This window comes from Zosterops lateralis (genome assembly GCF_965231275.1).
Source record: "Zosterops lateralis genome assembly, chromosome: 9".
In the NCBI taxonomy this organism is placed as follows: Eukaryota; Metazoa; Chordata; class Aves; order Passeriformes; family Zosteropidae; genus Zosterops; species Zosterops lateralis.
The window spans coordinates 2472928-2489983 of record NC_139769.1 but is presented as its reverse complement, the minus strand read 5'-3'; the positions used below and the strand labels follow the sequence as shown (position 1 = coordinate 2489983).

Here is a 17056-nt window from a genome sequence, read left to right as displayed (position 1 = left end):
GAACAAGAAAACAAGAACAAGAAAACACCATTTGCCTGGGCTGTGTTAGAGCTGTTGTAGCAAACACAACAGGCTGAGGTCTGAAAACACTGTTGGCCATTCACCCCTCTGTGAATAAAGGCCAAACATTTGTATTTTTTAAGCAGAACTTCTCAAAAATACTCACAGCAGAATGTGGAAAAACAGGTGTGCTGGCTCAGAACTGAAAATGAGATTGTAATTTCACTACAAGGGATTGTTACACCCTTCACAGCATCAGCTCTGACAGTGTTTCAACTGTCAGAAGATTATTTTATTCCAGTGACTGCTCTCCACACCTACCTGAGTGTGGAGGGATGACACAGCAACAACTTCCACGTTGAAAACCCCTTTGTGGTTATCCACCCACTTCATCCCAGGGAGAGGAACCTGCAGGTTTGAGGGCAGAATGTGAGAAGATGTGACAAAGAGCAGAGCTTAGGCTCTGCTAATTACAATTTAATTTATTTTCATTTATTTTGGCCAGATCACACACACAGAGCCACACACAAACACTGAAATTCTGTCCAAATTTCACCGTGTTTAAGAAATAAATAAATACACACACAGAGATATGTACACATACATCCTCTCATTTTTTCTCTCATGTGTTCTGCTGGTTTTCAGCAGGCAGAGCTCAGCTCACCTCTGGAGAAAGCACTGAATAAGCCTGTGGGGGCTTTTCCAATGACACAGGAAGGCAGAACTGCCCCGTCTTTAACCGGCCGTTCTGGAGCATCGGGATCCACTGCAAAGAAAATAAACCAACAAAAACACACATTTCTTAAGGCTTCCTCTGAGCTTTTGCCAATTTCTCAAGCTCTTCAATGGGATATGAGTTCACAGGGATGCTAAACAAAGAGCCAGTAAATGAATTTGAATGAATCCTGTGCTGAAAAATCTAAGGATGGAAAGACACTCACAGTGTAGCCGACTGGAGTCTCCAGGGGTGTGTTTTGTTTTTGTTGGCAACTGACGTGGTAGAAAGTAAAAAGCAGGTGGTGGTGGTCTGTCAGAGTGGCTGGAAGCTTAATCTTGATTTCCTCGTGAAAATCAGGAGATCTGTGCAGAGAGCAGAGCCTCAGCTGAGTCACCCACAGTGGTTTGCTACCTTGTGCTCCAGACTGAGCCCTTTGAGTTAAAGGATCTGCAGGATGGGAGTGTCTGGGCTATCCCAAGGGATTTAAGTTCCCTCTCTGATCACCAAAGACTGGAAAAACCTCCAATCCACAAAAAAATGGGCAGCAGCCTCCTCCTCACACAGGCACTCTGAACCACATGAGCAATAAAGTCTTGTCTCAACGTGGACACTGCCACAAGCCCGACCTGCAGGACAGGAATCTCCCCTGGCACAGCTGCAGAGCCAGGAAAATGTTCCTGCTGGATTCAGCACTCCTCACCCCAGCTGCAATGGAATTATTTCCAAGCCCAAATAGCTCAAATTTGTACCTGATGTCTAAAAAGCTCCAAGAAAACAATGGGGGGCACCTGCTACCATGAGTTTGGAACATAAATCTTGATGATTGCTGACTGGAGTTGTACTTGGAGCATCTGCTGAGCTGGGCTACGTGCTCAGGATCACACAAAGCTGATTTGTACCACAGCAAACAAAGACTCTGTCTCCCAGTTGTCACAAAACTCTAAGGACAGCATCAACTGGCACTGCAGTCACTGTTGAGTGCTGTCCAGATGCTGATTGTTAAATAATTAACACCAGTTAATCACCACTGGTGAGTAACTGCACTTCCACACTGTGTTTTACCTGTTGTGATACACCACAGCTGTGTATGCTTCTTTGGAAAACTCAGGACAGCTGGATTTGCCAAAGATGACCTGCAAAAAGAGGAAAAAGTCACAAAAACTCCCCTACAGAACTGTGCCAAGAATTTGTTCCAAAATCCTGCAGAGGCATTTAGAGCTCCATTTACTGTGCACCTGTACAGTTACACCTGCTTGTTCCCTGCCCCTTCACTCAAGTCACTGAAAAGGCACAATTTTAACAACTCCAGTGACACAGAGACACAGACATGGCAGAACTGATGGATGTAAAGCACCCCTGCACAGATTCTCTGTGGGGATCATTGCTGGCCCTGAACAAAGCTGCCCTTTAATTCCTTTGTCGTGGAAGCAAAGCTTCTATTACAACCATGAGCAGTGTCTGCTGCAAACACAGAATCCCAGAATGGGTTGGGTTGGAAGGGAATTTAAATCCCATCTCAGGAATGAGACAAGGCCACCTTCCACTATCCCAGGTTGCTCCAAGCCCCATCCAACCTGGCTTTGGACACTTCCAGGGATGGAGAATCTCTCTGGGCAACCTCTGCCAGGGCCTCACCACCCTTATAATCAATAATCTCACGTTAAAATTCCAGCTGCTGCCCTGTTACCTCATAAACTCTACACAAATGCACTCTCTGCTCTGAAACATAATTTTTCATTCCTCTGCACTGGTTATTTTGAAACGCATTTTAGTGAGGTTTTAACAAAGGGGTTTCCTGATTGCAGGGAGTGCTGAGCCCTCCCCAGGGAGCACCAAGGCCTCCCCTCACCGGCATGGCATTGCTGGGATCCTCTCCATACATGAACTGCACTTTCACTGTGATGTTCCTGGCAGATCCCTGGCGGTTGGCGAAGTTAAGGCTCTGTGGATACACATAAAGGAGATTCCTGCAAGAGACAAAAGGCAGCAGATGATGAGAGGGATCACATCTTCTTCATTAATGCTGTTGTTTAAACCTCTGTGGAAATGCTCACAGTGAAGGGTTTGACATTTTCCATTCTCTCAGATGCAGTGCACAGCCACACAAACAATTTGCCTTTGGTAATGACCCCTTATTTCAGATATCAAAAGATATAATTTTTAAACTTTCATCATATTCTGAAACAGTTCTTGTTTGCAAGGGTACTTAAAAAATCCACCCAAAGTTTTCACAGTGATTCTACAACTTGAGAAGTTCAAGTGGAAAGACAACATGAATACAAAAGCTTTATTTACTTCTACTTTATTTGCTCAACACAGAGCAGCTGGTTTCTGTTAAATACCTTCCTTCTTGTGGCCCATCCTTTTTTTTTTTTTTTTTTTTTTTTTTTCTTTTTTAAATCTCCTGACATCAAGATGACTTCAGGTTACATTTCTCCTCTGAAAATGGATTAAACTAAATGGATACGTGTAGCTTCAGGTAATGACAACACTCCCAGGGATCTAAAGAACTATTTCAAAGTCTGAAATAATAAAGTGCTCATCACATCCACAGGGAACGTGGCAGGACATAATGGGAGGAAATTGCAGCACAGGAGATTTAGGTGAGGCACAAGGGAAAATGTTCTGGCTGTAAGGAGAGTTAAAGCAGTAGAACAAATTGCCTTGGAGGGTGTGAAATGTCCACTTTCTGGTGGTTTCTCAGGACAGGGGAGGCAGACACTCTCCAGATGGGTTTAAAGACAACCTCAACCTTCACTGGGGAGGGGACACATCATGGAAATCCCTTCCAGTCCCGTTTCTCCAAGTCTGTGATTACTTTAACAGCCACGAGAGATGCAAAATTCTGCAGCATTTTCTGTCCTCTGAGCCCTGCTGGGCCCTTGCCAACAAGGTGAAAGTTGGATTCACACTTCATCAGCAAAACTGTCCACTACAAACCCCTACCTGTCTTTTGTGCAAGTAATTCAGACCTACACAAAGTTCCTTCATGTTCTCTTAAAGACAAAACAAAGCAACACCTCCCCCAGACTCTTCCACCTCAACTCTCAGTTATCCAAAGGAAATGAACATTCTTTTGCTGCCAAACAAGTCTAAACATATGAATTGTCCCACAGCTTTTAAAAAAACAGCCTGGAAATCCCCAATCCATCTCTCACACAGACCTGGCCAGCACACCAGCACCATTCCTCCTTGGCCAGCCTGGGATCCAGGAGGGATGATTACATGGAAGCTCAGTGAGGGTCTCAAGTGCTGCCTCCAGCTCCCAGGGATAGAGGACTGGCATGTTGAATTCTGCCCAAACCCTGCAGAACCAACCCTTCAACACCCCTGGCTTGTGAGGCAAGAGGAAAAAGAGGTTCCCTTCTCTCTGGAAACTATTCCTTGGGTCTGAACAGAATTTTGTAAGTAGTTTCCAAGTGTTCCTTGTCCCAGAGAGACAACAGCTGCCAGATGGGCTCAGGAAAGTGAAGTGAGGAGCACAGCAGGACAACATTTAAGGTGTAATAAAGCAGCTGCTGTCGAGTGCTGGCAGCAGGAGGTTGATAACAAAAAGACTCATTTTTGGATTCTCAGGAGGGCAGTAACTCAGGGAAGGTACCTGGTGCCTTTTAGATGCCAGGAGTTTCCAAAACACCTGCACTAGTGGGACACACTCCTGGAGGAGCAGCTGCAAAGGGAGGCTGCCCTTGGCTGCCTGAAATGACACTAAGGACAATATTTTGGCCAATGAATCCCACCCAAGGACTTGGTTCTGGTGGCAATCCCATCTGCTCCCCAAACAGCTCCATCTAGACAGACACAGCTAATGCTGATCCTAAGGAATTCCCTAAGAGCAGTCCAGCTCCAGGGATATTTGGGGCAGCCTCATGAACCAGGCTCTGCTTCAGCCCTGCAGGCAGAGGAATAAGCTTAGCAGGCAAGTGGGAATTTCTTCCCTCTCAAGTCCTTCATGGTGAATTAAGTTTTTGAATCCCATCCCCACTGGTCACTTTGCCAAATCAACTCTCTCCTATTTCAGAGGGGGCCAGGGCCATTTTTGTGACTCTCCTAAATTACTTTGCTCTGCCATGAATACATTTGCTGCTTGATGTTCTTTTTAAAATGAAAATGGATATGAAAATTTACTCTAAAATGTACCTTGCTCATAAAACTTTTATTAAGTATTATTAGTGCTTAAGAGAAGGATTTAAGGTATTTGTGAAGCCAGGCTATAGGATCCCTATATTAAAGGCAGGCTTATGCAGAGGATTGATTTATACTCAGGAAAGGGACGGGTTGTTCACCTCTCCACTGCTTTTTAAGCCCTCATTTCACTGGGAAGAAGCTCTTGGTGTTTATGGGATTTCAGATACACAGATCCCATTGGAATAGGGGACAGGGGGATGTTCAGGCAGCCTCTTTCCAAAGGGCTTCCTATTACAGGCATCTTCCCTTCGTGCAAAACTTACATAGAAAGAGGGGAAAAAATGCCCAGCTGGCAAATCAGAACGTGACCCCCAAATGGAAAATTCCTGCTTTACCTTAGCACAGAATCCCAGACTGGTTTGGGTTGGAAGGGATGCAAAGATCACCTCGCTCGACCCCCTGCCATGTCCAGGAACACGTTCCACTGTCCCAGATGGCTCCAAATCCTGCCCAGCCTGGCCTTGGACACTTCCTGGGATGGGGCAGCCGCAGCTTCTCTGGACAAACTGGGCCAGAGCCTTGCCACCCACACAGAAATTAACTTATTCCCAGTATCTAATCTAATCTAAACCTACTGTCTTCCAGGTTAAAGCCATCATCTCTCATCCTGTCCCTCCATCCCTCGTTCCAAGTCCCTCTCCAGCTCTCCTGGAGCCCCTTTAGGCCCTGGAAGGGAATCTAAGATCCCCCCAGAGCCTTCTCCTCTCCATCTCTACTCTACATAACTAAAAATCTCAGATCTCCTGTCTAAACACAATTACATGAGGTATGGAAAGAGACTGATGGCTGAAAAAGTCACAGGAACATTATAAATGTCTTGATTTCCATCAATAAAAGTCTCAGGCAGAAGCTTTAAACCCAAGGGCTTGTGTTTGGAGCTTTTATTAAAATGCTACACCAAATATATGCAAAGCTTATCCTACTATCTCAAAACAGATCTCAAAAGTACTTTTACTTCCATAAAATAAATTGCTAAAGTGCAAAGGCTTCCCAAACCATGGAAATAATGGCACCAGGCACTCCTCTAAATATTTATGTAACATCATTGCAGCCATTTTGCAAAATCCTTCACAAAGGTATTAAAACATTAAGAGCTGCTCCTAACTCTTAGAGGGAATTTCTAACTATCATGAATATTTCCCTTTTCAGTAAAACCCAGAGACCTTTTTCTTTGCTTTATTCCTACCATAAAAATCATTAAAAGCCCATATAATCAGGGTCACCCAGGTGCATGAAAGATCTTCAGGATCATGTTTGTTATATACATCTTTTCCTGACTGGGCTGACAACTCTCAGAGGGAATATTCCCTCTTAGGCTTTCCACAGCTCTTGAATTTTATGGTTTAGTCATGCCAGAAGCTTTTCTCCTTTCTGCTTTCCTGTGTCCCACTTTTCTTCTGGACTCTGGGACTGTTGTGACATCTAGGGGTGTTCTGTAGTGAGTTTAGCACTGCCTGACTTCCCTGGCCATGGCACTAATATGGAAATGTGCTGGGCAGCTAATTACTGTTTTTTATTTAAATTAATATTTGCTATCAGGGCCTTTTGGCTGCCTTTTCTCTTTAGGAAATAAACCTTTTCCCCTTGCAGTGTTGTGCTTTGAGCAGCACCAGCAGCATATGGGACACAAGTTGTAGAAACCTGGTAGAAATCCTGATCCCCAGTTGCTTGGTCATTGCTATTTCTTGAGTAACTCCCCATATTTTTCTAAAGACTAAGCCAAGAAGAAAGATTTGCAGGGGGGAGTGATGGGGTTAGGAAGAATTCAAAATAAACCAGAAAGATTTTTTTCCATGACATGGTTAAAAAAGAAAATGGTTCATCTGAAACCACATAAAAGCAAAGCCACTTAAATACTGTGAAGTGGATTGAAGAATGTCTATACATCTATTTGGGTTTTTTTTAAACTTTACAACTAGCTCTTGGCGTTTTGCAGCCCAAAATCCCTGTGTCAGATGCCAGAGAAACAATTCAGAATTGTTTTTTTGAAGAAATCCCTGTTCTGCCCAGAGCTGGACCTTCTCCCTGCTTCTGCTGTTTTTCCTTATTTCAGGTACTCCAGTAACTCTGATCTCAATCACACTGGCACAAAATATTCCCCAGCAATTAATCTGAGATCTAAAACACTTTCACAGTATTTAATTGTGAATGAAAAGTTTACCTGCATATTATCAAGCCCTGAGCACACAAAAAGTTTAACGTATGAGGTAAAAATTTCATTTTTTAAACATTTTTTCTACGGATGCTTCATATAATACATGCATATAAACCACAAAAAGTCCAGGGGAAGAATTCCTAAACAAACAAGAATTCTGTAAACTCTCCAAAGTACATTGTGCAACACTTGGTTTTGATTTCTTGGATTGCTATGAATGAGTCCAGAAAGAGAAATACCTTTCACTCACACTGCAATACTACCCAAAAAAAAAAACCCCCATGTTTCCATGCAGAGACCCACTGCAGAACTGGGCATTTTATTTCAGAGCACTTTGCAGCCTTTCTTTATGCAGTGTGAATCTTAAACAGCAAGAAGGATGGTTAAGGTGAGAAATGCAAGCGAGGTATTATTTATCTCACCCACCTCTGGAAAGCAGCTCTTAAAAAATAAGTTTTATATGGTGTAAATTACTGCACAAACCTTAACACAGTAGAATCACATCCAGGCAATCTCTGGACCTAATTCCCTCTTTCTCACTTAATCTGGGCTCGATGACAAGTAAATCCACTGCAGCACAATGAGTTACATCAGAAAACGGCCCGAGATGAAAATCAAGTCGTGTGAATCATCTGGGAATATTTTGCCCTTCCACAGCTCATCAAGGAGCTTCACAACCTGCACATCCACTGCTCCTAAATATGGTAAAATCCTTTCACATTCCTCAGGTAATAAAAGGAACGAAACAACACAAACAAGGAGCAATTGAAGCCCTTACCAAGATTATGACCCAAAATTAATCTATTAAAAAGAGTTGTGTGAAAAACACCGTGTCATCAATAACGTTTTACACCAGAAGGCCTGGCAGATGGAAAAGTTCAGCACCAGTTTAATCAGGAACGTGCCCATCTCTCAGTTTTATCTCCCCAGGTATCAACCTACATTCAGGAGGGGTTACACTCGTTCAAACACACACAGTTTAATGATCAACCCGCTGCTCTGCCTCTCCTAAAATGAAGAGGAGTATAAATAGATCAAGTCCTGCGACCCACAACAGCGGCAGAGCACAAGCTGTCACTGGGAAAAAAAGTCTCTGCATCCTGAGCAAAGAGAACCAAGAGCAGGAAACATGAAGATCCTTCCAGTTTTACTATTCCTGGCCCCTCTGGCTCTCCCAGCTGGAGCTGACAAGGATTTTTACTCCGTTGGTTCCGCCGCGTCTCCCGAAACAAAATCGGGATTTGCGATGTTGGACGACGTCCGGATCCTGGCCAATGGACTCCTCCAGCTGGGCCACGGCCTCAAAGACTTTGTCCACAAGACCAAGGGCCAGATGAACGACATTTTTCAGAAACTCTACATTTTTGACAGGTCCTTTTACGAGCTCTCCCTGCAAACCAGCGAGATCAAGGAGGAAGAAGAACAGCTCCGGCAAACCACGGCCAGGCTGCAAATCAACAACGAGGAGATGAAGAACCTCTCGCAGGAGATGAACCTGAAGATTGAAGACCTCATCCAAAACAAAATCCAGCTGCAGGAGCAAGTGTGGGGACTGGAGGACAAGGTCACCAAACTGGCCATTAACCAGCCTTTGGTGCAAGAGACAGAAGAAATTTCTTCACTCAAAGTAAGTGACTTGTGAAAGGCCCTGACACACTGAGCCAAAATACACTGCAATGCCATCATCAGTAATTATGCAAGAGAAGCTCATGCTTCCCCTTGCTCCTCACTGGAGTACTAGTCTGCATTTTGAGAAAATAAATCACTGTAATAACCTTAAAAAAAATAAATTACTGTCTTACTCTGACACAGTGCTAATTTTGCAGTAGAATTCCCCAGCGAAATCAGTGAAAAATGGTGAAATTACAAAGCTCTGTATTATATGCAGTGTTTTATTTGCAAATCTATTTTAAGAAATTTTGTCATCACAATGATAAAGAAGTTTTGCAATTGGGGAAATTACGAGATTCCCAAGGTTTGTACATCACCAGCTTATCTGAAATCAATGCAGTGGCAACTGCAGAAACAGGGAGCTTAAACCTTTGGAGAGGAGCATTTATATCACCTCTAGGAGCTGCAGAAGCAAAGAACCTTACAAGTGTAAATAAAATTAATATGTTAATCATGCAAGTAGTTAGGTGGGTATCAGGTTTTCTATAGAAAAGGAAATATTAACTGCATTTTGCACAAGTATAAAAAGGCAAAGCAATTCATATGGGAAAACACTGGGTGTTTGTTTAAAAGCAAAAAGATGAATCCTGATGTCCCAAATCCCAAGCTGGGATTTTTTCCCTTTTTGGATCAGTACCATATATTTAGTTTGAATCAAGGGCCAATTCCACAGAACATAATTGTTCTGGATGCAAAAACAGAAGGAAAAGAGGAATTTAAAAAGAGTCTACAAAGTTGCCAGTAGTTTGTCTAAAAAAAATAGGTGTTTGCTCTAGAAGCAAAGAAATTCTTCAATTTAGAGGCAAAGCAGGCAAACTTTGGAGCTGGACTTTGATGATCCTCGTGGGTCCCTTCCAACTAGGGATATTCTAGGATTCTCTGGAAAAAGAAGGGGAATGTTCAATGGCTTGTGCCTCTCAAAATTGGCCCCAGGACAAGAGTTACCGAGGCAGCGCCACTGCTCGAAGTCTTCTGCTGCTCCTAATCCTCCTCCATCCTTCCCTCCCTGTCCTCAGGCTTTTGTGGAGCAGCAGGACAACGACATCAAGCAGCTCCTCAGAATCGTGGAGGACCAGCACTTGCAGCTGGACAGGCAGCACAACCAGATCATGGAGCTGGAGGACAAGGTACAGGAACCAGCCCTGCTTTCCCTCCATCTCTCCTTCAGCTGAGGGTGTTGAGGGTCCAGCCCCTGGGTCAGGCACCCCTTGTTCAGTTTGGGGTGGAGAGGAAGGTGGGGACCATTCTGAGGTACCTGTTTTGGGGAGAGGCTGCAGTGCTGCCAAGGCAGAAGCCATGGCCAACAACACCCTTGAGATCTTGTCTCTCAACAGTCCAGGCTGCTGCATTTTCTGACTGTTAATTTGGGATTTTTTTTCTCTTATTATCTATCACATTATTGTTCTTCCATTGGTCTAGAAGTCTCATTGCTTTCTACCTCTTTCCTAATTTCCAAAATCCATTCCCAGAGTGGAAGTCCAACATGTATCACTGTAATACAGTGCAACCAACGTGCTCAGATTTAATTCATTCTGAGAGGAAAATGCATTTCAGCCTAAGGAACTGTGGGGTCTGTCCTCCTTAGCTGTTGGCAAATGATGCCACCTGAGGAAATAAATTAAATCTGTTTGCCCATTAAGGTGCACCACACATAAGGGGTCATTTCATCCTCTCATGAATCCCAACCTGTTACAGCAGTGGCACAGTTGGCATTCCCACACCTAAAATCCACCAGCGTAGAGCTGAAGTTATTTTTATGTGGTAAATTGGGTATTCTACAGGATTACACTGGGCAGAAAAATTATTCTCTGCATGACATTATCTTGATCCATTAATCTCATCATTCCAGAGCTTTGGAAAAATAACAGTGTTAATTATGGCTCTTCCAGGTAAACCACATCGAGCTCCATGAACTGCTGGAGAATTCCTTCACTGGGGAGCACCAGGAGCCAGAGACCATCCCCACTGCTGTGCACAAGCCCACAGCCAGGACATACAGAACTGATGGTGAGACCCATCTCAGACATGACTACAGCACATGCTGCAGTCCCAGATCCTCTGGGACAGCCTGGGATTGGTTATTAGGAGTCAAAGACTAAAAGGAGATTTTTATGTTATACCCTGGGCTGTGGGAATGAATAGATTTCCTTCTTTGGAAAAAGTGTCATTATCTATTTAGCCCCACTCCAGCTGTACTTGTCTCTGAGGTGACACAGGAACAATGTCCAAAAATGCAGTAACAGGATCCATTTCCCTCTTGTAAACTTGCTGTGACCATGCTTTTACCCATGCCTATCTTGTGGAGCCTGCACAGAGAACTAATTTACTTCACAGTGGCTAATTATAAGATTTAGAAGTCATTTCTTTGAAGTTGAAAGGCACTGAGGAAGTGCAGCAGTGGGCATGGTATTTACTAGGAACCTTACAAGGGGTAGGAAAGCCCATTTGCCAGAGCCTAGTCTCAGGCCATAGAAACTTTCCAAAATCCTCCAAACTGAAACCCTGCCTAACTTAAAAACCACAGGCAATCCAGCCTCTGTGTACCTTGGCAGCTGCACTATTATGCCCAAAGCAGTCTGCCCATTCTATGACATTTATCATAAAATAAAATTACCAGTATGTTCATTCCCATTTTTTTTCCTTTAGCTCTCAGCTCAGCACATCCCAAGCAGGATTTCTCACAGGCTGTTTGCTTCCCCAGGTGCTGCTGCTGACTGCACTGCTCTCTACCACACTGGGGTGCAGACCAGTGGGGTCTACACTATCCAGCCCAATGGCTCAGAAGCTTTCAATGTCTACTGTGAAATGAAATTTGGTAAGAGCTCTATCAGCAACAGTCTAATTTTCACAGAACTATCTTCCTCTAAACCAAACAACATTGCCTCCTCCCAAAAGTACACAAAAACTTATGATTTATGTATCTTCTTGGCTTCCCTCAGGGGCCTGTCTGCTCTGAACTCAGGTTCTCCCATATCCTGAAATCTCCTTATCACTGCTCTCATTCTTTAGTCCCCTCTTGTTTATACTGAGGAAAAGACATCCAATCATGAGACATAAATTAAGGATATCCATATCCCAAGCCCCTTTAGCTATAGGTAATGAAAATGGTCATTATAAAAGCCATTACAGGGTAACCATTAATGCGTTTCCCTAAGAAAAGCAAACAATAAACAATTTGCTTTAGAAAAAGTAAAATTTTGTTTATTACCAGGCCCTGCTTTAGAGGTAAAGCTGGTATTGAGCTGTGCCAAACTAACCCAGAGAAGTGAGTCCTGGGACAGGATTGCTGTGCCATGTTTGGGTGGCTCAGCAGCCACAATTGCCACGTCACCTACCTGAGCTCCACCTCCCTAAGGAACCTAAGTTTGCTCCTCTGGCCACCCAGATCACCCACAGCTTGGCCAGTTCCCTCACTCCCTGCTTTCTGTGCATCCCCCAGAGCTGCTCTGTCCCTGTCCCCTTCCCACTGTCCTCAGAGAGCCTGGGAACATGCAGGGCCACCTCACGTGTCTGGGTGTGCAAACAGAACTCACAGGGCTGCCCTCTGCAAAAAAGCTCCTCTGCTTACATTTGGTGGAGCTGCTGAAGTGAGGGTGTCCTGACCTGGGCTCAGGAGAAGACCCCCCTGGAGCTGCAGTGTGGACACAGCCCCAGCAGCTCATCCCTGCCCTGGGGCTGTGCCAGCAGCCAGGCACTATCAGCACAGAATGTGACCTCAGTCAGTGTCTGGGGCTTTTCATATCTCTTCTTTATCAATTTCTCTGTCTCTCAGCCTTCATAAACAAGTGAAACCCAGTTAGGGCAGCCCAACAGAATAATTCTGTGAGTGGAGTCACGCAAATGTGGCTGAGGACACTGGAATGGCCCTGGGTTCTCTCCAGTTGGGCTCATTTCAATTCCCTTAATGAAGATTTTAATTAACTCATTCTACTCAAAATGGGAGCACCCCAGAGCACACTCAGGGACAGGTAATGAGGTCAAGGCCAAGCTGTGACTTATTTCCCTTTTCACAGGCACATCCTGGACTGTAATCCAGAAGAGAGTGGATGGATCACTGGATTTCAACCAAACCTGGGACACCTATGCAAATGGTTTTGGTGACCTCAATGGTAAATATCCCTTTTTCTTATGTCTCTTAGTATCAATTGATTTGAGAAGATGAATCTTCTTATGGAAAGGAAAGCAGATAACAGCTGACTGATTCATTGGAAATACCAGAAAGTGATTACTAGAACATATAAGTCGTGAAATTCTAAAAGAGATCCCTTCAAATGTGTGTTTGGAAACTGAATTAAGGCCAAAATGCTTTAAACACTATTTTATCAAGATTTCACTACTTACAAAAGCACCTTCCAAAGCCTTTCAAATATACACAAAGGCAAAGCCTCATGAAGTTGCTGTCACTGCTTTCTCTGAACCTTCCTGCAATCCTGTTATCCTTAAAACCACATCAGTTTTTGCAGGCTCAGGAGAGCCCAAGGCTCTGTGTGTGCTCCCCTGAGCAAACACCTCAGGCTTCTCCAGAGTGGCCAATCCCCTCCATGGCTGGATAGGGTGAGGAAACACCCACGTTCCCCTGTTAATCATCAACTCCAAAGAATTTGTAGCACCAAGTGCTGCCCAACAGCTTCCTCATCCAGAATACGTTCCTTGTTTTTCTCATATGAGATGAGTGACCTCATGTTTAGGAAATATTCTAAGCATAGCACAGATCTAAACCTCACCAAGGTGAACAGCAATATTGACTTATTTCCACATCTTATATAATAAAGAGCTGCTGTATCTCGACCTTTCCCCTCAGTTTTGGGACAGCAGCTCACAGCTGAGGCAGACTTTCACCTGTGAAGTTTATCTGATCCTGCTGGATGCTTTAGTGGCTCCTTGATTGATCTCCCAATTCCCAAATACTGCACCAAGATGCAGCCAAATGTTTTCAGTGTTGGGTTTTGCAGAGAATCTCACTGCTCTCAGCTGTGTCTTACTCAGTGCTCTGCTGCATCTTCCGAAGAGATAAAACAAACCAGGTTACAGCTCCTAACCTGGATATTAGGGAGTATTTTCTTCAACCATCCTGTCTTGTATGACTTTAAATGCCAGCTGTGTGCATGGCACTCACATACAGCCCCACTTTCTACATATGGCAATTACCTGTGCTGATAATAAGCCACTTAATGAATATAATATATGAAAGCAATTAAACTAATGATCAGAAATTCCAGCAAAAGAAAAATTCCCTTTTTACGTGAGAGTGTCGAAACTCCAGTTTGGTTCTGCAGTTCTTTCCTCCCAAAATGCAACAATTGCCATTAGGTTTTATGTATGTCATTCACTTCATTTGTCACACACTTCCAATTACACACCTTTTAAATGTCTCCAGCTCCCTCTCAGAGTTTCACACGAGGTGGGAAACTTAAAGGGGGAAGCTCCAGTTCATTTAGAACTCCTGCTTTTATTGATCATCAGTGTGCAATTAAGCAGAGGTAAACAAAAAGAATGTAGCAGCAGACCTCTGCAAAGATCAACAGTCCCCAAGACTCAAATCACTGATTTAATTAAAGCAATTAATAAAGCCTTTTAAATACTGTATTTTTCACACACAATACCTGCAGGTTATCCCTAAAACCAGCATCTCTCTCCTCCAACTTTGCAGAGGAATTCTGGCTGGGCCTGAACAAGACCTACTCCATCACCAGGCAGGGGAATTACCTCCTGAGGATCGAGCTGCAGGACTGGCGGGGGAACAGGAGGCACATCGAGTACAGCTTCAGCCTGGGGGGCCCCAGCACCAACTTCACCCTGCAGCTCTCCAGGATGTCGGGGAGCATTCCCAACGCGCTCCCGGAGCACACGGAGCTGCGCTTCTCCACGGCTGAGCACGACTCCAACTGCCCTGAGATCCAGACAGGTATGGGCACACAGGGAGCAGGGAACTGCTCTGATCCATGGTCATGGAATGGGGTGGGCTGAGAACACCCAGGTGTGGTCCCACAGGGAGCAGGGAACTGCTCCGCTCCATGAATTACTGCATCACGGAATGGGTATGGTCCCAAAGGGAGCATGAGAACTGCTCTGCTCCATGATCATGGAATGGGCTGGGTTGAGAACCACCTAGGTATGGTCCCAAAGGGAGTACAGAACTTCTCTGCTCCATGATCACCTCGTCATGGAAAGGGTTGGGTTGGAATGGAGCTTAAAGCTCATCCTGTTTCAACCCTGCCCCATCCAGCCTGGCCTTGGAGACTTCCAGGGATGAGGAATCCACAAGTCTCTCCAGACAACCTGTGCTAGCCCCTCAACTACCCTCACAGGGAAGAATTTCTTCCCAATATCCCATCTAATCCTGCCCTCATGTGCAAATTACCTACACCACAAACAGCAGCACAGGTTGAAATAATCCTGAGGATGAGATTCCAAACTCTGAAGCAAAGGGCTGTCCCTCCTCTGATACCTGGTCTAGTGTGGCAGCCCCAGGTTGGATTGTTTGACCTCCTTTTGCAAAAAAACCCAGAGACAAACTGACTTTTAACTCCATTGAGGCTACAACCCAAAAGTTAATAATGAGTGAGTTTCCACTCAAAGGCAGATTTTAGCTGCTTGTCAAATATACACAATATAATCACTCTCAAAAGAGCAAGAGATGCAAGGCTGAGGCCATTTCTCCTTGGAGATAATTTGGTTAAAGGGTTCTTAATTCTCTGATTTTCTAAAGCTTTTGTTTGGCAGTTTATAGCAGAAAGCAAACAACTGAAAAAACAATTAAATGATTAAACCACATGATACAAAATTGTCCTCCAGCCACCTGCTTCATGCAACAAACATTTTGTACATCATCCTAGGCATCCTTAAAAATTGTGGATGCCTGAAAGAATTCCAAGAGGGTCACCTCCTGTCCAGGGAAGGGACACTCAGGACAAGGACACTGAGAGGCTGGAGCTTGGACAGGGAGGGGCACAGGGCTGGGGAAGGGTCTGGAGCAGCTGAGGGAGCTGGGGAAGGGTCTGGAGCCCCAGGAAGGGCTGAGGGAGCTGGGAAGGGGCTCAGCCTGGAGAAAAGGAGGCTCAGGGGGGACCTTGTGGCTCTGCACAAGTCCCTGACAAGAGGGGACAGCCAGGGCGGGGTCAGGCTCTGCTCCCAGGGAACAGGGACAGGAGGAGAGGGAACGGCCTCAAGTTTCACCAGAAGAGACTTAAATTGATTAGAGGGAGGGAGGATTTCTTCATGGAAAGGGTTGTCCAGCCCTGGCAGAGCTGCCCAGGGTGGTGGAGTCCTCACCCCTAGAGGGATTTAAAAGCCTTGTGGATGTGGCCCTTGGGGACCTGGGGCAGTGGTGGCTTTGGCAGTGCTGGGGAATGGCTGCACTCAGTGACTTCAGACGACTTCCCCGACCCAAACAATTCAGTGATTTGGGAATCCTGGGTGAATGCCAATTTAGCTGGAATTTAGAGTCTAAAGCAGATTTATGTTGCAAAGAGAAGCTGTTTACTGTGCCACAGAGCACAGACAGTGGCTGACACTCCCACGTTGCTCCTCAGGAGGCTGGTGGCACAGTGACTGTGAGGAAACCAACCTGAACGGGCAATACGTCATGCCAAGGTCCAGGGGAAGGCTGGAGAGAGGAAAAGGCTTGTACTGGAAGCCAAAGAAAGGAAGATACTACCTGCTCAAGTCAACCAAAATAATGATCCACCCAACAGACTTAAAAAGCTTTTGACTGAGTGCTCAACCTGCTGCATTTTAACTTGGAACAAACACGCTGAACTTGACCACACCAAAGGACTTGATGCTGTGTTTGCCAAGAGATGCCACGTCCCAATCCATGCCCTGCATGGAATTTCTCCAAAGCATAAACCTGAGGCATCTGAGATGGTCTTACAAAATGTTTGGTGAGTATTGTCATTCCCTCAAGCCCCACTGTCAACGTGCTGCAACTTTTTGTGGAGCTTTTTCCTCCCCAGGATGAATTTTCTAATGCCTAGGAGCCAATCTGTCACATATTGGATAATATTGTTTGGGGGAATGGGTTTTCAGGCTGTGCAGTCCTTTCTGGGTTGTGTAGTAAGGAAAACAAAAAGTGTTTTCTGGGAACAAAGGGCTGGCAAAACCCTACTGAAAACATTTAGGGAAAAAAAAAAAGAAATTTTGTTTCTTGAAGTCACTATTTGAATGTTTGTTTCATGTTTTTGTTGTGGAATGTTTTAGGAGAGAATGAAAGATGGGTAATTCCTCGTTTTAGTGCCCTGGGTATTGCCAGACAATTTTTTAGGAGGGTACTGAGGCCAATCCAATCTCTCTGGAGCACTGTGCTCACACACAGGGGGTCAGAG

The 17056-nt window shown here is 44.7% G+C and overlaps 2 protein-coding genes across 5 annotated transcripts in view; one reads left to right on the top strand and one right to left on the bottom strand.

The window, feature by feature from the left end:
• The window catches only part of DOCK7 (dedicator of cytokinesis 7), a 92220-nt gene that overhangs the window by 39482 nt on the left and 35682 nt on the right, over positions 1–17056 (bottom strand). For all 4 annotated transcript variants that reach the window (XM_083867528.1, XM_083867529.1, XM_083867530.1 and 1 more), the window contains exons 15-19: positions 2568–2685; positions 1781–1851; positions 942–1080; positions 665–766; positions 322–408 (exon numbers count right to left, since the gene is read on the bottom strand). In XM_083867528.1, coding sequence (XP_083723654.1) covers positions 322–408; positions 665–766; positions 942–1080; positions 1781–1851; positions 2568–2685 — 517 coding nt within the window. The remainder of the gene's footprint in view (positions 1–321; positions 409–664; positions 767–941; positions 1081–1780; positions 1852–2567; positions 2686–17056) is intronic.
• ANGPTL3 (angiopoietin like 3) lies at positions 8109–16869 on the top strand. Its single transcript, XM_083867532.1, has 7 exons — positions 8109–8688; positions 9749–9859; positions 10622–10739; positions 11434–11547; positions 12746–12841; positions 14383–14637; positions 16265–16869. The coding sequence occupies exons 1-7, from the start codon at positions 8191–8193 to the stop codon at positions 16441–16443; spliced, it is 1371 nt and encodes a 456-aa protein (XP_083723658.1). The 5' UTR covers positions 8109–8190; the 3' UTR covers positions 16444–16869.